This window comes from Sturnira hondurensis, unplaced genomic scaffold (assembly GCF_014824575.4).
Source record: "Sturnira hondurensis isolate 20B ecotype Veracruz unplaced genomic scaffold, ASM1482457v3 Scaffold0014854, whole genome shotgun sequence".
NCBI classification, from domain to species: domain Eukaryota; kingdom Metazoa; phylum Chordata; class Mammalia; order Chiroptera; family Phyllostomidae; genus Sturnira; species Sturnira hondurensis.
Genome location: NW_028087485.1, coordinates 10,280,803 through 10,305,099, shown reverse-complemented (window position 1 = coordinate 10,305,099; position 24,297 = coordinate 10,280,803). Strand labels below are relative to the sequence as shown.

At 43.7% G+C, this 24,297-nt stretch overlaps 1 protein-coding gene across 1 annotated transcript; it reads left to right on the top strand.

Moving 5' to 3' along the window:
• The first annotated feature begins 5,523 nt into the window (after nt 1–5,523).
• On the top strand, nt 5,524–17,792 carry BORCS7 (BLOC-1 related complex subunit 7). Its single transcript, XM_037064030.1, has 5 exons — nt 5,524–5,959; nt 15,241–15,303; nt 15,398–15,441; nt 16,438–16,458; nt 17,714–17,792. The coding sequence occupies exons 1-5, from the start codon at nt 5,666–5,668 to the stop codon at nt 17,763–17,765; spliced, it is 474 nt and encodes a 157-aa protein (XP_036919925.1). The 5' UTR covers nt 5,524–5,665; the 3' UTR covers nt 17,766–17,792.
• The last annotated feature ends 6,505 nt before the right edge of the window (nt 17,793–24,297 follow it).

Sequence of the window (24,297 nt, the reverse complement as noted above, 5' to 3'; positions counted from 1 at the left end):
TGAAACCCTCTAATATAAAATATCTGGATTGTTTGTAATTCTTTCGTTTCTCCTCTTGCTCGCACTGTCATCTTGTGTGTGTCAAGTCTGTCCTTGGCCCTTCTCCATATACATTCTCCCTGGCTGACGTCACCCTTCTCAAGGTTTTAGCTCTCACCAACCTTCAACAAATAGGTTCTGCTCTTGGCCCTCAGAGAGACGTCAGCCATTGCCTCCTCCACTCCTTGGACTTTGCCCCCAGTTTGTGCTTTTGTGTCTCATGCCCCAATGGGATGAGGAGGATATGGCCCAGGGGGAAGAAGTCTCAGACTGAGTTAAACCAATCAATTTCTCCTGTTTGACCTGACCCTGTGTCATTGTGAGCAACGTGGGCTGTGGTTTCAGATGCTGACTCGTCTCCTAGTCACGATGCAGTCTGGCATTTCTCTTTCATCCTTGGATATCTGTGATAACATCTATCATCTGATCACTAAAAAATCTTAGTTAATTAAAAATTTTTGTATTTCCATTAGCTTACAAAAATAAAGCTACTATTTCAAAATAAAAACAAAATCCCCAAATACATATGACTGTATGTTATCACCTTTGTTGGTTTGTGCCTTTGGGTCTGACCTTTGACTTGTTGGGTGAAAGCAGAGCAGCATTTGATCTGGACCTAACGTTGCCTCGCTACCAAGGCAAGACCTTCTGGAGTACTCTGCTCAGTGCCTGTGAACTATTAAATCTCTTATTCTGGCTGATGGGAAGAGGACCAAGGTAGACTATGTGAGGATGTGAGGATGGATGTGTTAACTAGCGGGGTTTGGTGATCATTCGCAACGTATGTGTATATCAAAACATCAAGTCATGCCTTAACATATTGCTATTTGGAAATGATACTCCAATAAAACTAAAAAGAGAGAGAAAAGGGCACAGATGGGCAAATCCAGATGAATTCTGGGATGGGAGAGATACCTGGGGCTCAGACTTGAATCCTGGTTCCCACACTTACCTGCCGTGTGACCCTAGTTAGTCACCTTCTGTGACACCCACATCCGAGGGTTACTCTGAAGACAAGTGGGTTCAAACCTCTCAAAACTCACCTGAGTCAGTGCTTGGAGCAGAACAGACAAATGCTCCAAGTGTTCTCGTTGTTCTTTCTGAGTGTCGGCCCGAGAAACAAGGCACAGAGTACCCTGCAGGGGCTACTGAGAGTGTTGATCAAATGACCGTGGACGGTGCCTTAGCTGGAAGTCTCCACCACGAAGGGTGAAAAAGGAACCACGGCTAGAAAGCAATGTGTGAGGGGGGTGCGAAGGGGGTGGAAGGGATCGGCCACTCCCAGGAGGAGGCTCATGGAAGGACCTGGGCCTTGGACACCCAGGAGGAGGCTGAGCAGCTGCTGTGGGAAGTCCCTGGGGGATGGGGTCAGGTCAGCCCTGGGGAGGGAGAGGGGTCCTTATCTGCCCCCTGGCTGTAGAACTCATTTCACACTGTAGCCAACACTGCCCTGGGTGCAGGGGAGACAGCAAACAAGGTAGACAAGTTCCTGCCCTCCCAGAGCTGACAGTTTAGCGAGCGAGACAGGAAAGTAAGTAAATAAAATATAAACTATATCACAGGTCAGATGGTGAAAAGTTTAATGGACACATATAAAGCGAGGTAGGGGGTCACGGCACAGCAATTTTCAGTAGTATGACCGCAGCCTCACTGAGAAAATGACATCTGAGTAGAGATGTGAAGGAGGTAAGGAAGTGAGCCCTGGAACAGTGTTCCAGGCAGAGGGAACAGCCATTGCAGAGCGCCTGAGATCGGTGTGTGTGTAATGCTGGATGTGTCGCAGGAGGCCGATGTGGCTGGAGAGGGGTGAGCCTAGGGGCCAGTGGAAAGTGATGAGGGCTGCCATCTGACCTCTGTGGATGTAGGCAAGGGGGTGGAAGGTCAGAGTCTCGCAGCTATGGCCCCAAGAGGCCAGGCAGCTCTGCAGGAGGTGATCTCCAGCTTCTGGGTGGGTTTGGCCAGTGGGAAGGAACAACAGTCATTTTTTTCTCTAATTATTTCAGGTGGTTCTTTCATTATCCTCCAGTAGTTTTCTCAAACGAATGCCCTTATTGGGACTCAGTTAAAGATTCAAGGGCATCACTCCACGGATGTCTGGAGTTTTTCTCTCTGTAAAGCAATCTTCACTGTCCTGCGACCTTTAGTCTCCTGGACCTCCCCAGATTCCTAGCCTGGTCTCTTCCTCTCCCAGGTTTGTCTCCTCCACCAGGTTCTGCTTAAGTTTCCTTTCCTTGTGAAACTCTGTTCAGGCAGTAAACTGGAGAAATCACTGGACTCATCTCATTTGTTTTCCATCCCTCAGAGATTGGTAGCCTTCTAAAATTTCATTTCATTATTTATTGATTTTAGAGAGAGAGGAAAGGAGGGAGCGAGGGAGAGGGAGAGAGGGAGAGACAGAGAGACAGAAACATCGATTTGTTGTATCACTTATTTATGCATTCATTGGTTGGTTCTTGCATGTGTCCTGACCGGGGATTGAACCCTCAACCTTGGCTCATCTGGCTTTTTTTTTTCCTAAAAGGGAAGACACAAATTGCTAATATGGAAATGAAATAGGACCATCACTACTGATGCTACGGACATAAAAGGATAATAAAGGAACACTAAAAATAACTATGCCCACAAGCTTTATAACCTAAATGAAATGGACCAATTCCTTAAAAACAATCTAACAAAAGTCGTACAAGGAGACATAGAGATAATCTTAACAGGTCTATATCTATTAAAGTAATTGAATCAATAATTAATAACCCTCCAAAATAGAAAGTGTCAGGCCCATATGTTTTCATTGGTGAATTCTACCAAACATATAAGAAAAAAAAATGATGCCAATTCTCTACAATCTCTATGTTCCACCTTCTCATCTATTCCCGTGGCCCCTGGTAACTACTGATCTTTTTATTGTCTCTATGGCTTTGATTATTCCAGAATGTCACACAGTTGGAATCATCTGTGTGACAAATTTACAAATTTACCTTTACAAATTTTACAGGTTAATTATAGATGAGGCATGAACTGACCACTTCCTCTGTTATCTTAGGAAAAAAATCTTCCATTTCTTTTTATTATGGTCAAGTTGTACTTCCTGGAACAAGGTGTTTCATGGAGAACTTTATCCAGTGTCCATCTGCAGTCTGGTGCACCCAGATAACAATGCTGGTTTTCCAAGATCTTACATTCATGGGTCATTTTTTAAAAAAAATATATTTTATTGATTATGCTATGCCAGTTGTCCTGATTTTTTACCCTTTGCCCTCTCCACCTTCACCCTCCGTTCCTTCAGGCAATCCCTCCACCATTAGTCATGTCCATGGGTCATGCTTACCATCATGTTTGGGACTCTGCACTTCCTGGACTTGCATGTCTATTTCCTTCAGCAAATTAGGGAAGTTTTCTTTCATTATTTTTCGCAGATAGATTTTCAATTTCTTGCTTTTTCTCTTCTCTTTCTGGCGCCCCAGTAAGGCAAATGTTGGACCTCTTAAAGCTGTCCCAGAAGCTGTTTGTACTATCCTGTTTTTGGATTCTTTTTCCTTCTTGTTTTTTCTGTGTGGTTGTTTTTTACTTCCTTATATTCCAAATATAAGGCTTTGATTCTCAGCTTCACCCATTTTACTATTGTTTCCCTGTCAGTGGTTCTTTATTTCATTTCGTGTATCCTTCATTTCTGACTGGGTCTTTTTTATGCTGTTGAGGTCCTCACTAAGTTCCTTGAGCATCCTTATAACCAGTGTTTTGAACTCTGCATCTGATAGATTATTTATTTCCATTTCATTTAGCCCCCTTTCCTAGAGTTTTGATCTGTTCTTTCATGTTTCTTTGTCTCCTCAGTTTGGAAGCCTTTCTTTTTATGCTTCTATGTATTAGGAATATAAAAGGTCCATAAGAGGTGCTTTGACTCTGTGTCTTGGTAGTGTGGCCTGATATAGTAGATTGTCCTGTAGTGTCCAGTAGCACAGCCCGTCCTATCATCCAAGCTGTGTACTCACAAGGTGCTCCCTTTGTGTGGGCTGAGCCCTCCTCTTGTAGCCGAGTCCTGTTTGATGTTGGTAGATCAATGGGAGGCATTTACCCAGGCCAATCAGCCGCAAGGACTGGCTGTGACCACTTTACCACCAACCTCTGCCTTCTGTGGAGGATCAACCGTGCAGGGATAGGGCGGTGGTGCTCCAATGTGATCTATAGCTGTCCACTTGGTGTGTTGACCCTGGGGTTTCCCGGGTGGTGCAGACCAAGGTCAGGCCCCACCTGTGTTTTGCCCATGCAGTTCAGGGCACCCTGCCTGAGCTGTAAAGCAGTCTGAGGTGGCTGCTACTTGTGCTGGGCTTGGAGATTCCCAGATGAAGCCAAGCTGTGACTCCAGTCTGGCAGCCACTGGGGCTCACTGAAGACAGCTGTTGCTTATTCAGTATGATTTAGGAGTCACAATCAGCCGTTCTTATGGGAAAACAGCTTGGCTGGGGGAGAGCCTCTGTGGATCTCCAAGGTGGGTCACACAGTGTTAGTCAGGTTCACAGAGTCTCATATGGCATCAGCCTACCAGCTCTACGGGAGGGAGGGCTCAGCAAAGGGACAATGGCCTCTGCTTGCCCTGATGCCAGAAACTTCAGTCTCTTCCTGTATATCACTGGTGCCTTTCAAGCTGCTTCCCGGGTGCTGGAGCTCAGAGGGAGTGAGTCTGAATAGGTGAGTTCCCCAAAAGGAACTGCTTAGGGCTCCAGCAGCCTCCTCCACTGACTCAATCCCTGCTGGTTTTCACAGCAGAAATTGTTGGGACTTATTTCCTGGCACTGGAATACTGGGCTGGGGGGGTCTGGTGTGGGTCTGTGACTCCTCGCTGCTGAGATATCGCTCCTGAACGTTTATCCATGTGCGTGTGGGCAGTCTGTTCTTTGTCTGTGCCACAACCCAGGCACATGCCCCGACTGGGAACTGAACCTGTGACCTTTTGGTTGGCAGGCCAGTGCTCAATCCACTGAGCCAGACCAGCCAGGGTGGACATTTAAATTTTAAAAAATTGCCTAGCTCAGTGGATTGAGCGCAGGCCTGTGAAGCAAAGGATCACAGTTCGATTCCCAGTCAGGGCACATGCCTTGGTTGCAGGCCAGTTCCCAATGGGGGACACATGAGAGGCAACCACACATTGATATTTCTCTCCCTCTCTCCTTCCCTTCCCCTCTCTCTGAAAATAAATAAATAAAATATATTAAAAAATTGCCTGTTTGTGACCTTTGCCAACTTTTATTTCTGGTTATTTTCCTATTTCCTGTTTACAGGCCTCATTGGTCTGGGAGCTCCTTGGAGACAAGCACTATATCTGTTTTTTTCTCTAGCCTCAGTCCAGAACAGTGTTTGGTATTTCATTTCTGAAATGTTTGCTAAAATGGAATTGAATGATCTTAATTTATTGTCATAACGCTTTGGAGCTTTACCATTATTATTTCTATTTTTACAGATGAGGAACCCAAGACGCAGAGGTTGAATAGCATGCAGTCTCACAAAAGGCACAATTGGGATTACAATCAGGCCTTCTGATTTTAAAAAGCGGGTTTACATTGTCCTCCATTCCCTCCAGAGGTGTTTGCCAGGCACCTGTCTTCTTACGGGTATCAACTGAGGATTATAAATGAACTTAAACAACATTAACCTCCCCGAGGCACAACGCGTCCCTTCCTTTTTCCATGGTAGAAAAAAGACGCCTCTTCTTTTCCTTCCGCTTTGCATCTCTTTTGGCCCCGGCGACTCGCCATCGCCCTTGAGGAGGCTGTCGAAAGCTGCGGTTATGGCGACTGGGACGCCCGATTCGCAGGCGCGATTCGGCCAGTCGGTGAAGGGGCTTCTCACGGAGAAGGTGAACACCTGCGGTACTGATGTGATTGCCCTCACTAAGCAGGTGCTGAAGGGCTCGCGGAGCTCGGAGGTGAGCTGGCACTGCACCCTCTGGACCTCATAACCTAGGAGGCTCCCGTCTTTCTGAGCTGTGGGACCGAGAGTCGCGCTGCATCTTGGGAATTGTAGGCGTTGCACTCTGGCCGTGGTAGAGCTTCTTCGCAGTGGGCTAGTGTTGCGTTCTAGGATGTGTAGTCTTTGGGGAGGACGAGCGGCGCAAAGAGGAAAGAAACGACGTGGGGAGAATCTGTGCTTTACATCGGGGTCAGGGCAGATACAAGAAGCAAGCAGTGAATGCATCAGGTGGAACAACAAACCCACGTCTGTCTGTCTCTCTCGCCCCCTCACTTTCTGTCCCCCTCCCCCTTCCTTTCTCTCTCTCTCACTCACTCACTCACTCAAATCAATACATAAAATATTTGCAAAGAGAAAGGAAGCACCTTGATTTAAGTATACAAAAACAAAAAAACAGCAATTGTCGCAGAAGGACTGGTGAGATAGTGGCCCCAACCAGTTCCTCATTTGGTTCTCGGGGTTGTCTCGGTCCATGTTGGCCCCCAAATTCTGCATTTTCACCCACAATATCCCAGATTTCTTTCATACGTTTGTGCATCGTCTGTTCTATGGATTTATTCTTTTCTGATTTGTCTTTCTGGGCACGTTCGTGGTTTTCTATTTCTTTTAGATTAAGTTTCTTTTTGTCCTGATTTTCACCTCATCAGGTTGGTTTCATGCATAATATTATTTGATGTCTTTTCACAGCAGAAAGCTTCACATACTACTTTCTCCAAAAAAAAAGACCTATCCATTGTGCTCCGAGATATTCACCCAAGTTAAATGAAAAAATATATATGTCCATACAAAGACTTGTTCATAGCATTTTTATCTATAATAGCCCCAAACTGGAAACAACCTGAATGTCCATTGACAGGTGAATGGGCAAACAAAATGGGTGAAATGACCAAGCCGTTCCACTCCTGGTTTTTTACCCAAGAGAAATGAAAAATATGCCCATCATCTTGTTACATAAACCAACCACACGTATTATATTGCGAGTCTTGCTTTCTTTGAAGTAGAACAACATCTTGAACAACACCTGTAAAACAGTGTGAGTACAGAGTCTTTTTAGATTTCTATGACTTTGTCCTGTAGGCCATGTCTTGCTCATAATTAACTCAGTAGTGTATCTAAGCTACTTGTCTTCAAGAAGAATTTTTTATTTTCAACTCAATTTTCATGGAAATAACAACTCTTTCTCTTTTTTATTCATATTACATTAGTTTCTATATTATTTCATTAAGGTATATAGTTGCAACAGCAAGCATAATATGTCCACAAGTCTTTAGACTTATATATGAATATTCATAGCAGCTTTATTCATATTCATTTAGGGACCAGTAGCATTGTCTTTACAGAGTGAGCTTTCATCTTATATCCTTAGTTTTTATTGATAGTGGCTACAAGAAACAACTGCATGAAAAAAGTGTTTGCCTTTATTATAACACTATTCTTGAAGTCACTGATCTGGTGATCCCAAATACGCTTTGTGTGAGGTCCCACACAGTGCACTCATTTTAGGTTTCAGTATCAGAAAAGTTACCTGTTTTGAAGAATTGTTATGTTGCCTTTTGCTAAATAAGAATCATGTGACTTGTGTTCCACTTTTTGTCTTGGTTGCGCAGAAGTTCCTATGTCAGTTTTAGTGGTAGACATGTTTATTTCCTTCTTTTCGTGACTTAGATTCTATTTCCATTTTTAAAATGTGTGTGTATATGTATACCAAACATTTAGTTTGGTATAAATTACCTTGAATCTTTTTTTTGAGAGATACGTGGTATAAATATATAAATTTGAAAAAGTAGATGGTGTTCATAGTTAACCACTGGTGTGTATTGAAAATCCATACTTAAAATAAACTTCCATTGACTGAGCATCTACTATGTGCTGAACACTGCTGTGTATGTAGTTTAATTTACGAGGTCTTTATTATTTTTTAAAATATATTGTATTGATTATACCATTACAGTTGTTCTATTCCCCCCTTCATTCCCCTCCACCCTGCACACCCCTCCCCCACCATTCCCCCCCTTTAGTTCATGTCCATGTGTCATAAGTTCTTTAGCTTCTATATTTCCCATATTATTCTTGCCCTCCCCCTATCTATTTTCTACCTACCATCTATTTTACTTTTTCTCTGTACCTTCTCCCCCACTCTCCTCCTCCCACTCCCCTGTTACTAACCCTCCATGTGATCTTCATTTCTATGGTTCCACTCCTGATCTAGCTGTCCTCTTGGTTTGCTTTTGTTTTAGGTGTGGTTGTTAATAACTGTGAGCTTGTTGTCCTTTCACTGTTCATATTTTTCATCTTCTATTTCTTAGATAAGTCCCTTTAACATTTCATATGATGAACTGGTGATGATGAACTTCTTGAGCTTGACCTTATCTGAGAAGCACTTTATCTGTCCTTCCATTCTAAGTGAAAGCTTTGCTGGATAGAGCAATCTTGGATGTAGGTCTTTGGATTTCATGACTTGGAATACTTTTTTCCAGCCCCTTCTTGCCTGTAAGGTCTCTTTTGAGAAATCTGCTGACAGTCTGATGGGTACTCCTTTGTAGGTGACTGTCCCCTTATCTCTTGCTGCTTCTAGAATTCTCTCCTTCATTTTAATCTTGGCTAATGTAATTCTGATGTGCCTTGGTGTGTTCCTTCTTGAGTCCAACTTCTTTGGGACTCTCTGAGCTTCCTGGATTTCCTGGAAGTCTATTTCCTTTGCTAGATTGGGGAAGTTCTCCTTTATTATTAGTTCAAATAAGTTTTCCACTTGTTACTGTTCCTCTCCGCCTTCTGGTACCCCTATAATTCGGATGTTGGAGCATTTAAAGATGTCCTGGAGGTTCCTAAGCCTCTCCTCATTTTTTTGAATTCTTCTTTCTTCCTTCTTTTCTGGTTGGATGTTTCTTTCTTCCTTCTGGTCCACTCCCTTGATTTGAGTCCCAGTTTCCTTTCCATCACTATTGGTTTCCTGTGCATTTCCCTTCATTTCAATCAGTTTAGCCTTCATATGTTCCTCTAATTTGTGGCTAAAATCAACCAATTCTTTGAGCATCCTGATCACCAGTGTTTTGAACTGTGCATCTGAAAGGCTGGTTATTTCTTGGTCACTTAGAATTATAGGCTCTGGGCTTTGAGCTGTTCTTGAGTCGTAACGTTTGGTCTGTTCACACCTGTTATGTTTGAGGGGAGGAGCCTTAGGTGTTCACCAGGGCTGGGCAACCCAGTTGCTGGGTTGTGGGGGCGGGGTCAGAGAGGGGGGAAAAATGGTGCTCTGCTCTGCTCTCTCTCAGATTTCTTTCCCTTCTGTGGCTTCCCACAAGCAGATTGGGCCCCTCTGGTGCTGGTTCCTGGGTGTGTGGGCCTGTGTACTCTCCAGGACCCTGTGGGTCTCTCCAGTGAACTCTCTGTGGGCCTGGGAGCCTCTCCCGGCCCCTCGACCCAGAGAAAGTCTTTCCAGTTGGTTCTTTCAGGCTCTAATTCCCGTAGCTGGGGCCCTAGCCTGCAGGGTCTGTCTCACTGTTCGCTCCTTCGCTTGGTTTATCTGCGTGCGAATGTGTGACTATAGCCAGCCAACTGCCCTGCGCCCTGACTGGGGCCACCCGTTATTGACTATATTCTTTAAGCTGTACTTTAAATCCCCATGACTATTGTGTAACCACCAATTTGTACTTCTTAATCCCTTCCCCCATTTTACCCATCTTCCCAACCCTCCTCTAGTCTGGCAACCATCAAAATGTTCTGTGTGGCCCTGGCTGAGTAGCTCAGTTGGTTAGAGCATCACCCATATTTGCTGTGGTTGCAGTTCAGTCTCTGGTCAGAGCACACACCGGAATCAACCAAGGAATGCAAAAATAAATGGAACAACAAGTCAATGTTTCTCTCTCTAAAAATCTATAAATTAAAAAAAAGAACTATTAAGTTGTTAAAAAAAAGTTCTCTGTATGAGTGTGCTTCTCTTTTGTTTGTTCATTTATTTTGTTTTTTAGATTCTACATATAAGTGAAATCATATGGCATTTTTTCTCTGCCTGGTTTATTTCATTTAGCACAATACCCTCTAGGTCCATCCACGTTGTTGTGGACGGCAAGATTTCATTCTTTTTATGGCTGAGTCATATTCCACTGTCTACAGGTACCACCTCTCCTTTATCCACGAGTTCAAATAAGTTTATTCACGAGTTTACTGATGGACATGTAGGTTACTTCTGTATTTCCTTCTGTCTGTTTATCTGAAGAAGCCCAAAGTACAAATTTGAAGAGACATGTGCACGTATATGTTCATTGAAGCATTATTTATAATAGGTAAGTAACGTGCCATTCAACCTCTGTATGTCTTTTGATTGGAGCATTTACTTTTAAAGTAATTGATATGTAGTTCTTGCCATTTTATTCATATTTTTACTCTTTTTGACTATGTTCATTACAGCATTATTTCCCTATTTTAAGGAATGCTGCAGTGAACATAGGGTACGTGTTTTTTCACATTTTCTGGGCTTCTTCAGATAAAGACCCAGAAGTGTAATGGCTGAGCCTTCCTTTGTTTCTTGTTACAGCCTTTGTTTTAAAGCCTATTTTGCCTTGCTGTTCCAGCTTTTGGTTTTTGGTTTTGGTTTCAATATCATGAAATATATTTTTCCATCCCTTTACTTTCAGTGTGTGTGTTCTTTTCGGTCTGAAGTGAGTCTTTTATGGACGGCATATGTAAGGGTCTTGTTTTCCTAGCCATTCAACCTCTATATGTCTTTTGATTGGAGCATTTACATTTAAATTTTTTCCACTTCACTTTTTTTAATCCTCACCTGAGGCTACATTTTTATTCATTTTAGAGAGAGAGGAAGGAGAGGCAGAGAGAGAGGGACTGATGGGAGAGAGAAAAACATCAATTAGTTGCCTCCTGTACGTGCCCAACAGGGTATCAAACCTGCAACATAGGTATGTGCCTTGACCTGGGATCGAACCTGCAACATTTTGGTGTATGGGATGATGCTCCAACCAACTGATCCACCTGGCCAGGGCTACTCCATTTACATTTAACGTAGTTGATAGATATGTAGTTATTGCCATTTTATTATTCATCTTTTTGCTCTTTTTTCTTCTTTTTAAGGAAATCCCAGGAACATTTCTTATAATACTGGCTTGGCAGTGATGGACTCCTTCAGCTTTTATTGTTTGGGAAGCTCTTTATCTGTCCTTCAATTCTAAATGATAGCTTTGCTGGGTAGGGTAATCTTGATCTTGTGTTTTTGCTTTTCATGACCTTTAGTATTTGGGCCAATCCCTTCTGGTCTGCAAACTTTCTGTTGAGAAATCAGCTGATGAGATCAGTATTTTATTTTATTTTTATTTTTCAAGAGTACATTTATTAAAGCTGGGGACAGTGAGCAAGGAAGGGCGTAGGCTAGGGGAAGCAACAGGAAAGCCTGGAGAGGGCTGCTTTGGCTCTCTAGAAAGGTGATAGAGAAAAATGAGCCTAGGCAGGGCTGCTCTGGCTCACTGGGAAGTCATAGAGGAAAGGAACCTTGGAGACAGGTTCCAGGGGTGAGCCCTGACCGGCTGCCACGTGCCCATTCTTCCCCTGGTTGCCAGTCTCCCGGGGTCCCCTTGGCAGTAAGGAGATGCATGCCTGAGAGGGAGGAAGAGGGGAAGGGGAAGGTGTAGTCCCGGGAGAAGGGAGTGCACACCGAACTTCCTCTTTTTACTGAATCTCTTCTTACGTGATACTTATCACAACTGCAGTGGCTAACACGTTCTTGCCATTTCCGCTGCTCGGCTCTGAGGTTATTGGACTGTCTTACTGATTTGCAGTCCTCCTCAGTCCACTGAGCATCGCTTCTTTCCTCAGCAGAAATCACAGAGCTGTCCTGTTTGATGAACTGACACTTTCCATATGTAAAACATTCATTCCCCAGCATTTATTTAATAAATATTTATTGAGTACCTGCTGTGTGTCAGGAAAGGATGGTAAAACAACAACAACAACAAAAGACCCCTGCAAAAAACCCCAAAACTAAGTCCCTGTAGCAAGCTTCCATTTTGGTGAGGAGACAAACAAATGGAACGTGTACAAAAAATCAGGTGGTTTTAAATGCTCTGAAGAAAAATAAAGCTGGGAATAGAGGATGACAAAAAGGTTCACTGAAATACTGTAGGTTGGCCGGGGAAGGGCTCTCTGAGAGTGTCACGTGGAGCAGACACTTGAATGAAGTGAGGGAGCAAGCCATGCGGGTACACGGAGGCGAGGTGGAGAGTTCCCAGGAAGAGGCAAATGCAGGAGCTGCGAGGTGGGAACTTGCACAAGAAATGCATGGGGGCCAGTGTGGCCGGCAGGGCAAGGGGAGAACACGCCAGCTTGTGCCGGTGGCCCCGGGAAGGCTTGTGAGTGATGTGCCCCTCTGCACACCTGCACTTCTCCCCCCGTCAAGTTGTGTCTTTTGGGTTTCTTCCCCTAAACCTGTGTGAGGCACTCACATTTGCTATCCATGTGACAGTTGATGAAATGATGAAATGATGTGGGAAATGGTGAAATGTGGGTATGAAAAAAGGTTTTGCTGTTGCTATGAAATCTAGGTTGAAAATCAGAAATACTTGTTGAAGATGAATAGTAAGACAAGCTGCTGTTCAGTAAATTATGAGCAAGAGAGTGGTAAGCGCCTGGGATTAGAATTCCTTGAAATGTAAAAGGACTCGGTACTCAGATGGTTTCACAGGTGTATTGAACATGTTCAACTTTAAAGGAACCCAAAATGGAAATCTTAGACCATGTGTTACATGTGTGGTTGGTTTAGGAAAGAAAATGATGCATATGCCACTGAATACATCCATCGTCAAGGGCAAGGCCTTGGCCCTGTACAGGGGCTCCTGTATAATGCCTGCATCATTATACAGAAGCCCCTGCGTTCCAGGAGATCACAAATTGTCCCATGTCTGTCTTCTAACAGGCTCCAAGCCTCCATCCCCCCTTTCCTTTACGGCCACTTCCGTGGTTCCAGCCAGTCTGACTGCTTGCTTAGAACTGCAGTGTTCTCCTAACCAGTGTCTCCGCCCTCAGTGCCCCCCTGGTCCATTCTGCTTAGCACACTTCTAAAATGGTAAATCTGATCATGGTGCCACTTTTCTGTAAAAGTAAGAGGAACTCTAAGCNCCAGGAGATCACAAATTGTCCCATGTCTGTCTTCTAACAGGCTCCAAGCCTCCGTCCCCCCTTTCCTTTACGGCCACTTCTGTGGTTCCAGCCAGTCTGACTGCTTGCTTAGAACTGCAGTGTTCTCCTAACCAGTGTCTCCGCCCTCAGTGCCCCCCTGGTCCATTCTGCTTAGCACACTTCTAAAATGGTAAATCTGATCATGGTGCCACTTTTCTGTAAAAGTAAGAGGAACTCTAAGCCCCAACCTTTAGGTCTCGGCATAGAAGACACGTCTTTTAGGAAGCTCTCCCTGAATACCTGTCCCTGTGGTGGGTAGACGTGCCCGGCCCTGCCACTCCATGCCCTCCAGTGCCTCCCTGTCCGCGCTTGTCCGCCACAGGGTGCCACGGTGCCATTGTCCTCCGTGTAACCTCTGGTTGTGAGCCCTGTAAGGACAGTGACTATGTCTCTCGCTGGCATGTTGCAGGAACTTAATAAATATTTGCTGGCTGACTGAAGGAATGAAGATCCCCTTAGAACCCTTTTTTCTGCCATCAGGTTGTCAGTCACCGTCTTCCATCTACAGGGGCTTGGAGTCTGCTATTTCAGAGTGGCCACAGGAGGGGACAGGCACTCTCGTGCACTGTGAGTGGGAATGCAAAATGGTGTGACTCTGATGGAAGGGGAAGCTGGCAGTATGTAGCAAAATTAGAGCTCTCTGATCCAGCCATCATAATCCTGGTGCTACGAGTCTGTCCCCAAGATAGGCTGGCAAAACGATGCCAAGATATATAAAGTCCTTTTTTGCAGCACCGCTCATAATAGCAGAAGACTGGAAATAGTCTCCAAGTCCACACACTCTATGGGGCTTTGAATGCTCTTACAGGACATCTGTACAGTGGAGGGTCTGCATCCGTAGAAGCACTGTAGAGGTTCAGGACGACGCGGCAGATCCGGCTCAGTGCACACTGCCAAGTGGAAACAGCAGGGTGTGGAAGAGGGCATAACGTGGGTTACATTTTAAGTACCGGGAGTAGAATGTATATTATATCTGTCCATTTCTTTAAAATGGAACAATGTGAAGATAAACCAAAATATTTATGCATAGGGGAGACAGAACAGGGAGGGGAAGGGACAAGGATGGAAGGTCTTGTTTTATTGTTTTGGTGTTAGAAGCATGTAAAGGTTTATTAATTTTAAAGCTTGAGAAATAAATAAAAGTTGCCGTAAGGGAAGGAATCTGACGGCTGCAGCAGTGTGCACGTTCCTGATTAATTGGAAGTCCTGGGTCCTCTTTTACTGGAGCAGAGATGGGAGGGCTGGTAGGACGCACAAAGCAGTAGCTTCCTTTGCGTGGCTGGACTTCAGGTCTGCCAGGGTCAGGCTGCGACAGCAGGCCCGAGTCCTCTGTTGGCGTCTTCTTGCCTCCCTCCCTGCTGAGTCACATCGCTTTGACCACTGGCCACCCAGCAGAATCAGAGCTCAGGGCGCAGAGCTCAGTCAGTGAGCTCATGGAAATCTGCCCCCACATTTCTCCTTCCTTTTCCTTTGCCCTGGCCCCATCTTGCCATCTTTCATGCAAGGCTTTCCCACTGTACCTCCCAAGCTTCTTCCCAGGCCTTCCTTCCCGCCACCCCCTCAGGCTCTCATTCGGTTTCTAAACAGCTGTGTTCCTCATATCCTTTGAGTCCTACCCTAACCCCTGCCGCCTCAGTCCTCTCAAATCTCCCAAATCTCTAGTTTGCCTTTAAAGAATGAGAAGTCAGGTTCTCACTGGAATTGCGAAGCCAAAGGTGTTTTTTGCGGACTTCTCCTGGCACTTGACTAGTAAGCTGTGCACAGAGCTCAGCAGTTGGGGAGCTCGGCAGTTGGGGAGCTCGGCAGTTGGGGAGCACTGGATTTCCCAGGCAGTGGCCTTCAGCCGTGTGGATCCCATGTCAGAGCTGCCACAGCGACCCGGGGAATGGATTTTCAGCAGGAACAAATGGAACATTATCATCCATCACATTTAGTGTGTTCGCAGTCGTCTTGAGAGCAGGCGAGGAGAGAGGGCAGGGCTATAACAGCTGCAGAGAGAAGATGACAGGAAGTTCGGAAATTTTGAACATTACCACTTCATGCTTTGCTTTCCAGATGCTGGGTCAGGCAGCTCGAAATATGGTGCTGCAGGAAGATGCCATCTTACACTCAGAAGATGTAAGAAATCATTTCTTTTGTGATTTGGGCTTGTATACATAGTTGATGTGGCTATGGGGAAGAGAAATGTTCTGTTTCTCTTTTTTCAATGCAGAGTTTGAGGAAAATGGCAATAATAACAACACATCTGCAATACCAGTGAGTACGCCCTCTCACTGACTACTTGCTACAGAATCTTTGTCCTTGGGCTTCCCCTTGTTGCCTTGGCACCCCTGCTTGTTTTCCTGTGGAGGCAGGAGTTGGGAGGACAGGTGGGGTTCAAGGACGAGTGCCCTGTGGAGGAGGTGTCTGAGATTGCAGCCGCTGGGGTGCAGCCGTTGGGGAGAAGGGTGAGACCAGGAGCAGGAACCGCCATCTGTGAACCTTTCTGTGTCAGTCTGAGGGCTTCTTGGGGAAGAGACCATAGACCCCATGAGGGCAGGGCCCATGCCAGGAGCATGCCGGCACTGTGCTGGGACCCAGCAGGTGCTGGGTCGGTGTCTGTTGGTTTTCTCAGCTGGAGCCTTCTGCTGGGGAGCCTGTGCCTTCACTGGGAGGTGAGTGTGACTGCGCCCTGCTTCCTACACTCCCTCACGCAGCCCAGCCCTCCCTGCATCGTCCCAGAGATTTTGAAATGTGAAGACACCTTCTCCATTATAATTTGGATAAAACTATAATTCAATTTGCTTGTCATCTTATTTCACTGTTTTTATTTTTTGTAGTGGATATTATACTTAGGTACCTGTTGGAAGTGTGTGGTTGGGAATTGAACTCCCGATATTTAAATAACTAGAGTTCATTCTTTGGGTGTGATCATGTCACTTACGTGACCATTTGGCTCCACGCTCTCTGCAAATTGAATTTGAGTTGTGCATGTGGTTTCTGGGCCCACACCCCCCACTCCGTGACAGAATGCTGTCACCTCCTCGGGGTCAGAATCCACTTTCCAGCAGCCCTGCTCTCGGACAGGGAACAGGTTTGACAGCACAGACTTGGGCCAGGATGGGCAGCAACACAGAAGGTCTGGGACATTTGTTCAGCTGGGCATGTATAATAAGCTGGACATTTGTTCTGCCTTTATACATCTGGCCATAAGCAACTTCTAGTTCACTGAGTTTTCTCATATTTATTTTCCTCTTTTCTTTTCTGCTTTAGGCAAGAAGCTATTCAGAAGAAGTAAGTAACCCATCGCAAGGGGAGTGGGTGGCCAGCAAGGCAGGCTGGAGGGAATTATGCTGCTGGGCCAGGGTCAGTGGGCAGCTCTGGTCCACAGATGCCCTTAAATTGACTTCCGCTCTGGGATGGCTCATTCGGGGTATAAGCAATACAGTATATTTCAAAGGCGTGAACTGCTAGTAAAGGCTTTCTGAAAGTTGCAGGGTGTAGAGACCAACCTTAAGAAAACTTTCTTAGCTCTGACTGGTGTAGCGTCATCCAGCAAAGCGAAGGGTCACCAGTTTGGTTCCTGGATCCAATAGGTGGCGCGTGCGAGGGGCCACCTGCTGATGTTTCTCTCCTTCCTTTCCCCTCTCTCTCTAAAAAAATTATTTTTAAAAAGAAAACTTTACATTGGTGATAATCATTGAGTAAATGTGCTAAAATTATTAAACAGCCTTATTTTTTTTTTTTGAGAGAGAGAGAGGAGAAGGGAGGGAGAGAAACACTGATCTGCAAGAGAAACATCAGTTGGTTGCTTCTCCTGTACCCCCAACTGGGGGCCCTGGCCTGCAGTCCAGGCACGTGCCGAGACCCAGAATCAAACCAGCGACCTTTCGGTTTCTGGGATGACACCCACCCCACTGAGCCACACCCCTCAGGGCCAGCCTTGTTTTATTGTTAATGGATTAAATCTGTCCCTTGCAATACTGTTTACACTACTAATTTGGCTTTACAAACCTTTTTCTTTTTTTAAAGATTTTATTTATGTTTAGAGTGAGGGGGAGGGAGGGAGAAAGAGAGGGAGAGAAGCATCAGTGTGTGATTGCCTGACACGCGCCCCCAACTGGGGAACTGGCTTGCAACCCAGGCCTGTGCCCTGACCGGGAATGAAACCAGCGACCTTTCAATTCGGAGGCCGGTGCTCAATCCACTGAGCCACACTAGCTGGGGCACAAACCTTTTTCTCGTAGTTTAAAAACTTCTGGGCCTTTAATAGACCAATATACATATTGATTTAGCTTCAACAGTACTCTCACATTAAAGTGCAAATAATTTGCACAGGGATGTCTTTTTTTTTTTTTAAACTTCACCTGAGATCACCTTATTGATCTCAGAGAAGAAGGGAGGGAAGGGGAAAGGAAGAGAAACATCGATGTGAGAGAGAAACATTGATCTGTTACCTCTTACACGTGTCCTGACCTGGACCGAACCCCCAGCCTAGGCATGTGCGCTGACCGAGAATCAAACCTACAGTCTTATCTCTAATTTCTAGTGTTGAGCAGTCCTCGGATCTACAGGACCAGTTGAAGCATCTGTTGAAATAGAACAGCTTATAAGAAGGCTTTGCCTGATGCTGAGGAGGAAACACCGTTGTGCTGTGGGTTCCGCTTTCCGTTTTCTTCTCCAAAAGTTAAGTTAGAAAAGGTCTCTGAAGATGTGGAGGTTCTCCTGGAAAGAAGCGAGGTGGCTGAATTTTGGAAGCACTTGACTCATACTAACCCATGCTCTTCTTGAATTTTTAAGTTGCTCAGTTATTTTAAGGTGCTCTTTTAGTTTGATGTTAAAGCAAAATTAAAAGATGTCTTGGTTTTTCCCAGAGAACTTTAATGTCAAAAGCCATACCGTCTACGTGTGATTCTTAAACAAATACCAGCAGTGTTTTAAATTCAGAAATAGAGCTTGTGTTGTGAACGTAGAATGATTAATATTCTTTTTAAAGAATTTTTTCTTTTAATCCTAAATTCAGGAAATGTTTTAATTTTCTGGTGAAAGGTGGTGATGGGTAATACTTGATTTCTTTTCTAGTAATTCGGGAGATACTTATTTTATTCATTGTAGCAAATACCTAAATGAAAACTAAGCAAATTGTATCCTATCTGGCCAGCTGCACACTCCTGCCTTGACCTGCATTCCTAGATTTCTTTGTTATGACTCTTGATTCTGTGGCCTTGGGTTTATTTTGTAATATTGCTGGTAATCAGCAGATTCACTTGTGCGGCATTGCCAAATGCCAAGGCAGTTGAGTTACAGGGAGGGATTGCGGTGTACGGAGCGCCTTGGGGAAAACCTTATATTTGTAGACATTTACCTTTGGTCATTGACTTTATCTCATTAAATGGCATTCCCGTCATCCACAGTTGAGTCCGAAAATCTTTGCTTGAATTTGACATGGGATTCTTTCCTGTTTCACTTCAGTTCTTTTTTTAAAAGATTTTATTTATTTATTTTCCAGAGATGGGGAAGGGAGGGAGAAAAAGAGGGAATGAAACAGCATGTGGTCGCCTCTAGCGCACCCACACTGGGGACCTGGCCTGCAACCCAGGCACGTGCCCTGACTGGGAAGCAAACCGGCGATGCTTTGGTTCGCAGGTCTGCACTCAGTCCACTTCAGTTCTTAATTTACAAAGGGACTAGGAGGAATCTGACATAAGAAAATGAAGTTTTCACTGGAAGGGAAAAAAAATGAGTCCAATTTAATTCATATTATATGTTGTCAGATTGGCTGATCATATCAGATTGCATTTATCCCTCCTTGTACATGTCCATGTTTACTTAAGGGTAAAAAAAACAAATGAGGTGTGAAGGAATTCACTTTTGCATTTATTCTATAAACTTTTATTATAATTATAAACTATAAACAAGCTCAATTTAACTTAAAAAGAAGGGTTGCAAACTTAGAGCAAAAAGAAACTCACATATGCCCTATTAAGAGTACAACATTTGAAGCATTATCCAGGTTATTACCGTGACTGTTTCTATTCAACATTTTGTTGGTGGTTATGCCAAGGACAGAACTTAAAAATAAGTGTAACTATAGCAATGAAGGGACAAAGTTATTATTATTATCATATGATAGGCTTATCTACTTAGAAAATCTAAGGACTGATTTTTAAAAAAAGGTCTTTAATTTAGAAAGCCAAAGTCTGACCATCTAAGTATTTAAGTACCAAAGAAATACTTAAAATGAGAAATTAAAATAAAAGTATGCTGTGTCATGCTGGAACAAATAAGAAGAAGCAGTGATTGCTTACATTATATCTGATAAAATTAATTTCACAATAAAAATGTTAATGGTGAATAAGATTATTTAATGTAAAGATAAAATTTACATTAAATAATAAAAACCTAGCAGTATTGAATTTAGTCATTTTGAAGAGCAGTTTGAAGACTACATGAAACGGAAGTACCCAGAAATTTGAGAACAGACTGAAATATAAACATAATTTGATAGTTTTTTAAGATTTTATTTTTTAGAGAGAGGGAAGGGAGGGAAAGAGGGAGAGAAACATCAATCAGTTGCTTCTCACATGCCCCGAACCAGGGACCTGGCCCAAACCCAGACTGGGAATCAAACCAGTGACCCTTTGGTTCACAGGACAGCACTCAACCCACTGAGCCACACCAGCCAGGGTGACAGCTTGTTCCTCATAGAAATAGACAGGTTACATAGAATTAAATGGTGATCAGACATAATGGAAATGAAAACAACTTCTTTAAATAAATTTGTGTTGTGGAGGATATGTTGGAGGGATAATATTTTTAAACTAATGAAAATTCAAATTCTATGCAAGAAAATTTATGTGATGATACCAAAGCATTTGTATAAAGAAAAGAATATGCTTTAAATCTCTGTGTTAGGGGTAAGGGTAGAAATAAATGATGCTGTTGATTTTTTAAAGGGATTTGGGTTAGAATTTAGAAAGAAAACAAGAGAAATCAAAATGGAATAAGAAAACCAAGCAGGAATAACAACAATCTGAAAAACACATGAAACCATGAATTGGTTCTTATAGATAAAAATTGTCAGCTTAATAATAAAACACAGATTAATAAATTTATAGTTGCATAGATGATATATAAATGAATCAGTTAGATTTGGAAGGACATGAAGACGAGAGCATCATAGAAGCCCAGCACATTGGAGTGAGGCCTCAAAAAGTGAATTAATTCTGGCCCCGTGTTTTACAGATGAAAAACTAAAGCCAGGAAGATGAAATGACTTACCGAAGGTCACCAAGCTTAAGTAGGTCTTTTGACTACCAGTCTAGCTCTCGATTTTGTTACTTTCCTCACAAATAAAAACAAGGGTTGCTGCCTATTATTTCTAGTATTTACCATCAATGCGAGAGGAGGGATGTTGGAAGTAATTGAATCCAGTCTGTTGGTCCCAGCTTTGCATCTCCGGCAAGTAGACAGCTCCTGCTCGAATGCTTCCAGTGTTTGGGGAATCCTTTACTTAGGGATGCTGGCCATTTTGGAAAGCCCTATTTTTTAAAAAGATTTTATTTATTTATTTTTAGACAGAGGAAAAGGGAGGGAGAAAGAGAGGGAGAGAAACATCCATGTGTGGTTGCTTCCTGTGGGCCCTTTACTGGGGACCTGGCCCACAACCCAGGCATGTGTCCTGACTGGGAATTGAACCTGAGATCCTTTGGTTCACAGGCCGGTGCTCAATCCACTGAGCCACAGCAGCCAGGGTGGAGAGCCCTACCTCTTGAATGATTTCTGTGTACAGAACCAAAAGCTGACTTTCTGAACGATCCTGTAATTGTCATACGAGTGTATTCCAAGGTGGGATGTGTGGAGGTGTGCACAAGGCCATCCTCGGCGGTGAAGGGAGAAGATATGAAAATTTCTGTGTACATTTCTTTTTTATCTTAAAAAAGGAAAATTAGCTTTTGCTAGTATTTAAAATATGACTTGACATAAGAGCTCGGATTTGGTCTATGGAGCATACTGATCCACATAGTGGGCCTGTCACTTAGCAGGGGTGTAGCCAAGGCACCGAGCGACCAGAACGAATGATGGTCACAAGGGGTGTTGTCCAGAATCAGCCCTGCACACTAGTTCTGGAGGGGAAACTGGGAATGACTCAATCTGAACTGACAGTGATTTGCTTTATTGCATTTTATCCTTGTATTGTTAGGTTTAAGACTTGTGTTTAAGGCTTATTAAATGACTCTTATGAATAACCACTAATTGGAGATAAAGCAAGCACAAGTGAACAGTGGAAATAACAGAGCCCTTTCCTAATGTCCCACTAAGCTGACCCTTCGAGATGATGAAGATACCACTTTAACAAGGAGTGAGAAAGTGCTTTCCCAAAGGAACTAATTTTATGGAGAGGGTCTTTTATGGAGAGGGTATTTAAAAGTATAAAAACTTTTTTTTATACTTCATAGTTGGGAATATTCTTATTTATAAAAATATTTCAATAAGGATTGTTTCCATGGGTTTAATTTGTTAAGATAAAAACACAACTAGTCTATTCCAAGGTGTATTTAATATTACTCCTTCCTTCATATTAATGTTAAATACCTTCCTATTAATATTCAACAACAACTAACTGACATTAGGGAAGATTGTTATTGGTAGATGAAATTAAAAATGAGTATAATTGGGCCCTGGCTGGGTAGCTCAGTTGGTTAGAGTGTTGTCCTGATGCGTCAAGGATATGAGTTTGATCCCTGGTCAGGGCACGTACAAGAATCAACCAATAAATGCATAAGTAAGTGGAACAACAAATCGATGTTTCTTTCTCTCCGATCAATACATTTAAAAAATTGAGTATAACTTATTAAATCTTCCATTTAGATAGCCTTTCACTTGGAATCCTGTATCTCCTTACTGTCCTAAAGAACAGATATGCTTCTTACAATAAGGAAATAAGATACAGATACAAGTGTGGAAGAAAAATAAATAAATGTAGCTTTCTGTGAGATGAAATGATAATACCCAGTAGATACACAAGTGAATTGATCAAAAATTACTAGAGGTTAAGCATAAATGGAGCAAAATTTGCTTTCCTAAATAAAGTTCAAAATTGAGAACCGCTGCATATTGTATTAATTCCATCTCTGTGACATTCTGAAAAAGAGAGAACAGATCTGTGGTGGTTTTGAGGGTGAGGGGAGGTACAAATGAAAAAGGGGGTTGGTATTAAACCTGACAAGCTCCTGGGTGGGGGTGGGGAGCACACACCAGACCTGACAAGCTCAGTTGATCAGAAGTCTCTGGCTGGGCTGTCAGAGGAGGTGCTGACGTTCCAGGTCCGCCTTAGCAGAGATCGGATCTTTGCCTTAAGCTAGTCCTGTCTGTTCTTGTGTACCTATGATAACGTACCTTTGAAATGACAGAGTTTTTTTCTTCTTTTTTTTGTTAAAATGTTTAAGGTGGTTTTGTGTTATATGTATTTTGCCACAATTTATTTATTTATTTTTAGAAAAGACTTTATTTATCTTTAGAGGGGAAGGGAGGGAGAGTGAGAGAAATATCAATTTATGATTGCTTCTCATGCATCCCCTGCCAGGAACTGGCGTGCAACCCAGGCATGTGCCCTGACTGGGAATCAAACCTCGATCCTTTGGTTCACAGGCTCACGCTCAATCCACTGAGCTACACCAGCCAGGGCGCCACAGTTTATTTTTTTTTAAGTTTTATTTTTTTATTTTAGAGAGAGGGGAAGGAAGGGAGAAGGAGAGGGAGAGTAACGTTGATGTAAGAGAGAGATGTCGACTGGTTGCCTCTCCTGCGCATCCTTTCTGAGGACCAGAGATGAAACCCAGGCATGTGCCCTGACCAGGAACCGAACCTGCGATCTTTCGCTTTGCAGGGTGATCTCCAACCAACTGAGTCATACTGGTCAGGTTGGAATTCTCTTTTCTTGAAAACACAACTGTGAGCGCCAGAGCACAAGACCTCCAGAACACGATACCACAGAACCATTCATGGATACCACATTCCCAGAACACCGTCTCTGTGTACTGTAGTTGCTAATTAAGTGTCCTGTCCCCACCAATGTAAAACCAGTCCGTGTTGCTTTGTTTTGCCTGCTATCCATTCCAGAGATTTCCCCACTTTGCTTTCTCCTGCCTCCTTAATCTATTGCCAGTGGATTTCAGTTACCTTTCTTATGTTCTCTCCTTTGATTCTAAACTCATGAAAGGATCTCAAAACTGCCATTCTCAAGGGCATTTTCCCAGTCTGCTGAGATCTCGCTGGGGCATGTCTTCAAATCCTTGGCTCAGAAAAACTCATGTGAAACTTTTCTATAGGTTTAGATGTTCCTTCCTCAGCAGAGAGGCTTTTGGTACAAAAGGGCAGGAAAAAACGTTTGGGGGCAAGAGCACAGAAATGCACACTGGAGAAGGGCGAATTTTGCCCTGGACACTGTGGCTCAGCGGGTTGGCATCTTCCCTCAAGGCGAAAGGCTCCAACCATCAAGGTGCAGGCCGGGGCTGCGGATCTGGGCCCTGGTCAGGTGGGAGGCAGCCAGTTGATGTTTCTCTCTTGCATCGACATTTCTCTCCCTCTTTTTCATCCTCTCTTCCCCTCTCTCTAAAAATAAATAAATAAAATATTTTTTAAAAGGTGAATTTTACCAAATGTGAGTTATATCTCAATAAACCTGACTTTAAAAAATGGATTGAGAAAAGGTAAGTTCATTTCCCAAATGGGCAAAAATCATTGTATGTGTGGGTGTTCATTTAAGTCAGAATATGATGAGATCTATAAAATGAAATCACAATGAGCAATAAAGGGAGATGGTAATTAATAGTAATAGCCTCTTCCTGGTTGTAAAAACTAAAGACAGCCAAGAAGGCGCTGGGCCCAGCAGGGCCAGCGTGTGGAGTAAGTCAGCGCTGGAGAGGAGAGCTGCAAGCTGTCCCTGGCAGGGGCTGGGCGCTGGCTGGGAAGCCCACTTGGCTCTGCCTGCCTACCCTGGGATGGGATCTTGGGTGAGCTCAGTCTCTGGAGCTGGCTTTGAGGGCACTGGAGTCCTGGAATCTGAGACCCAGGAGACAGTGCCTGTAGGGCTCCTTGCCTCCTGGCCCAGGCCCCCAGCAACTTTCCCTG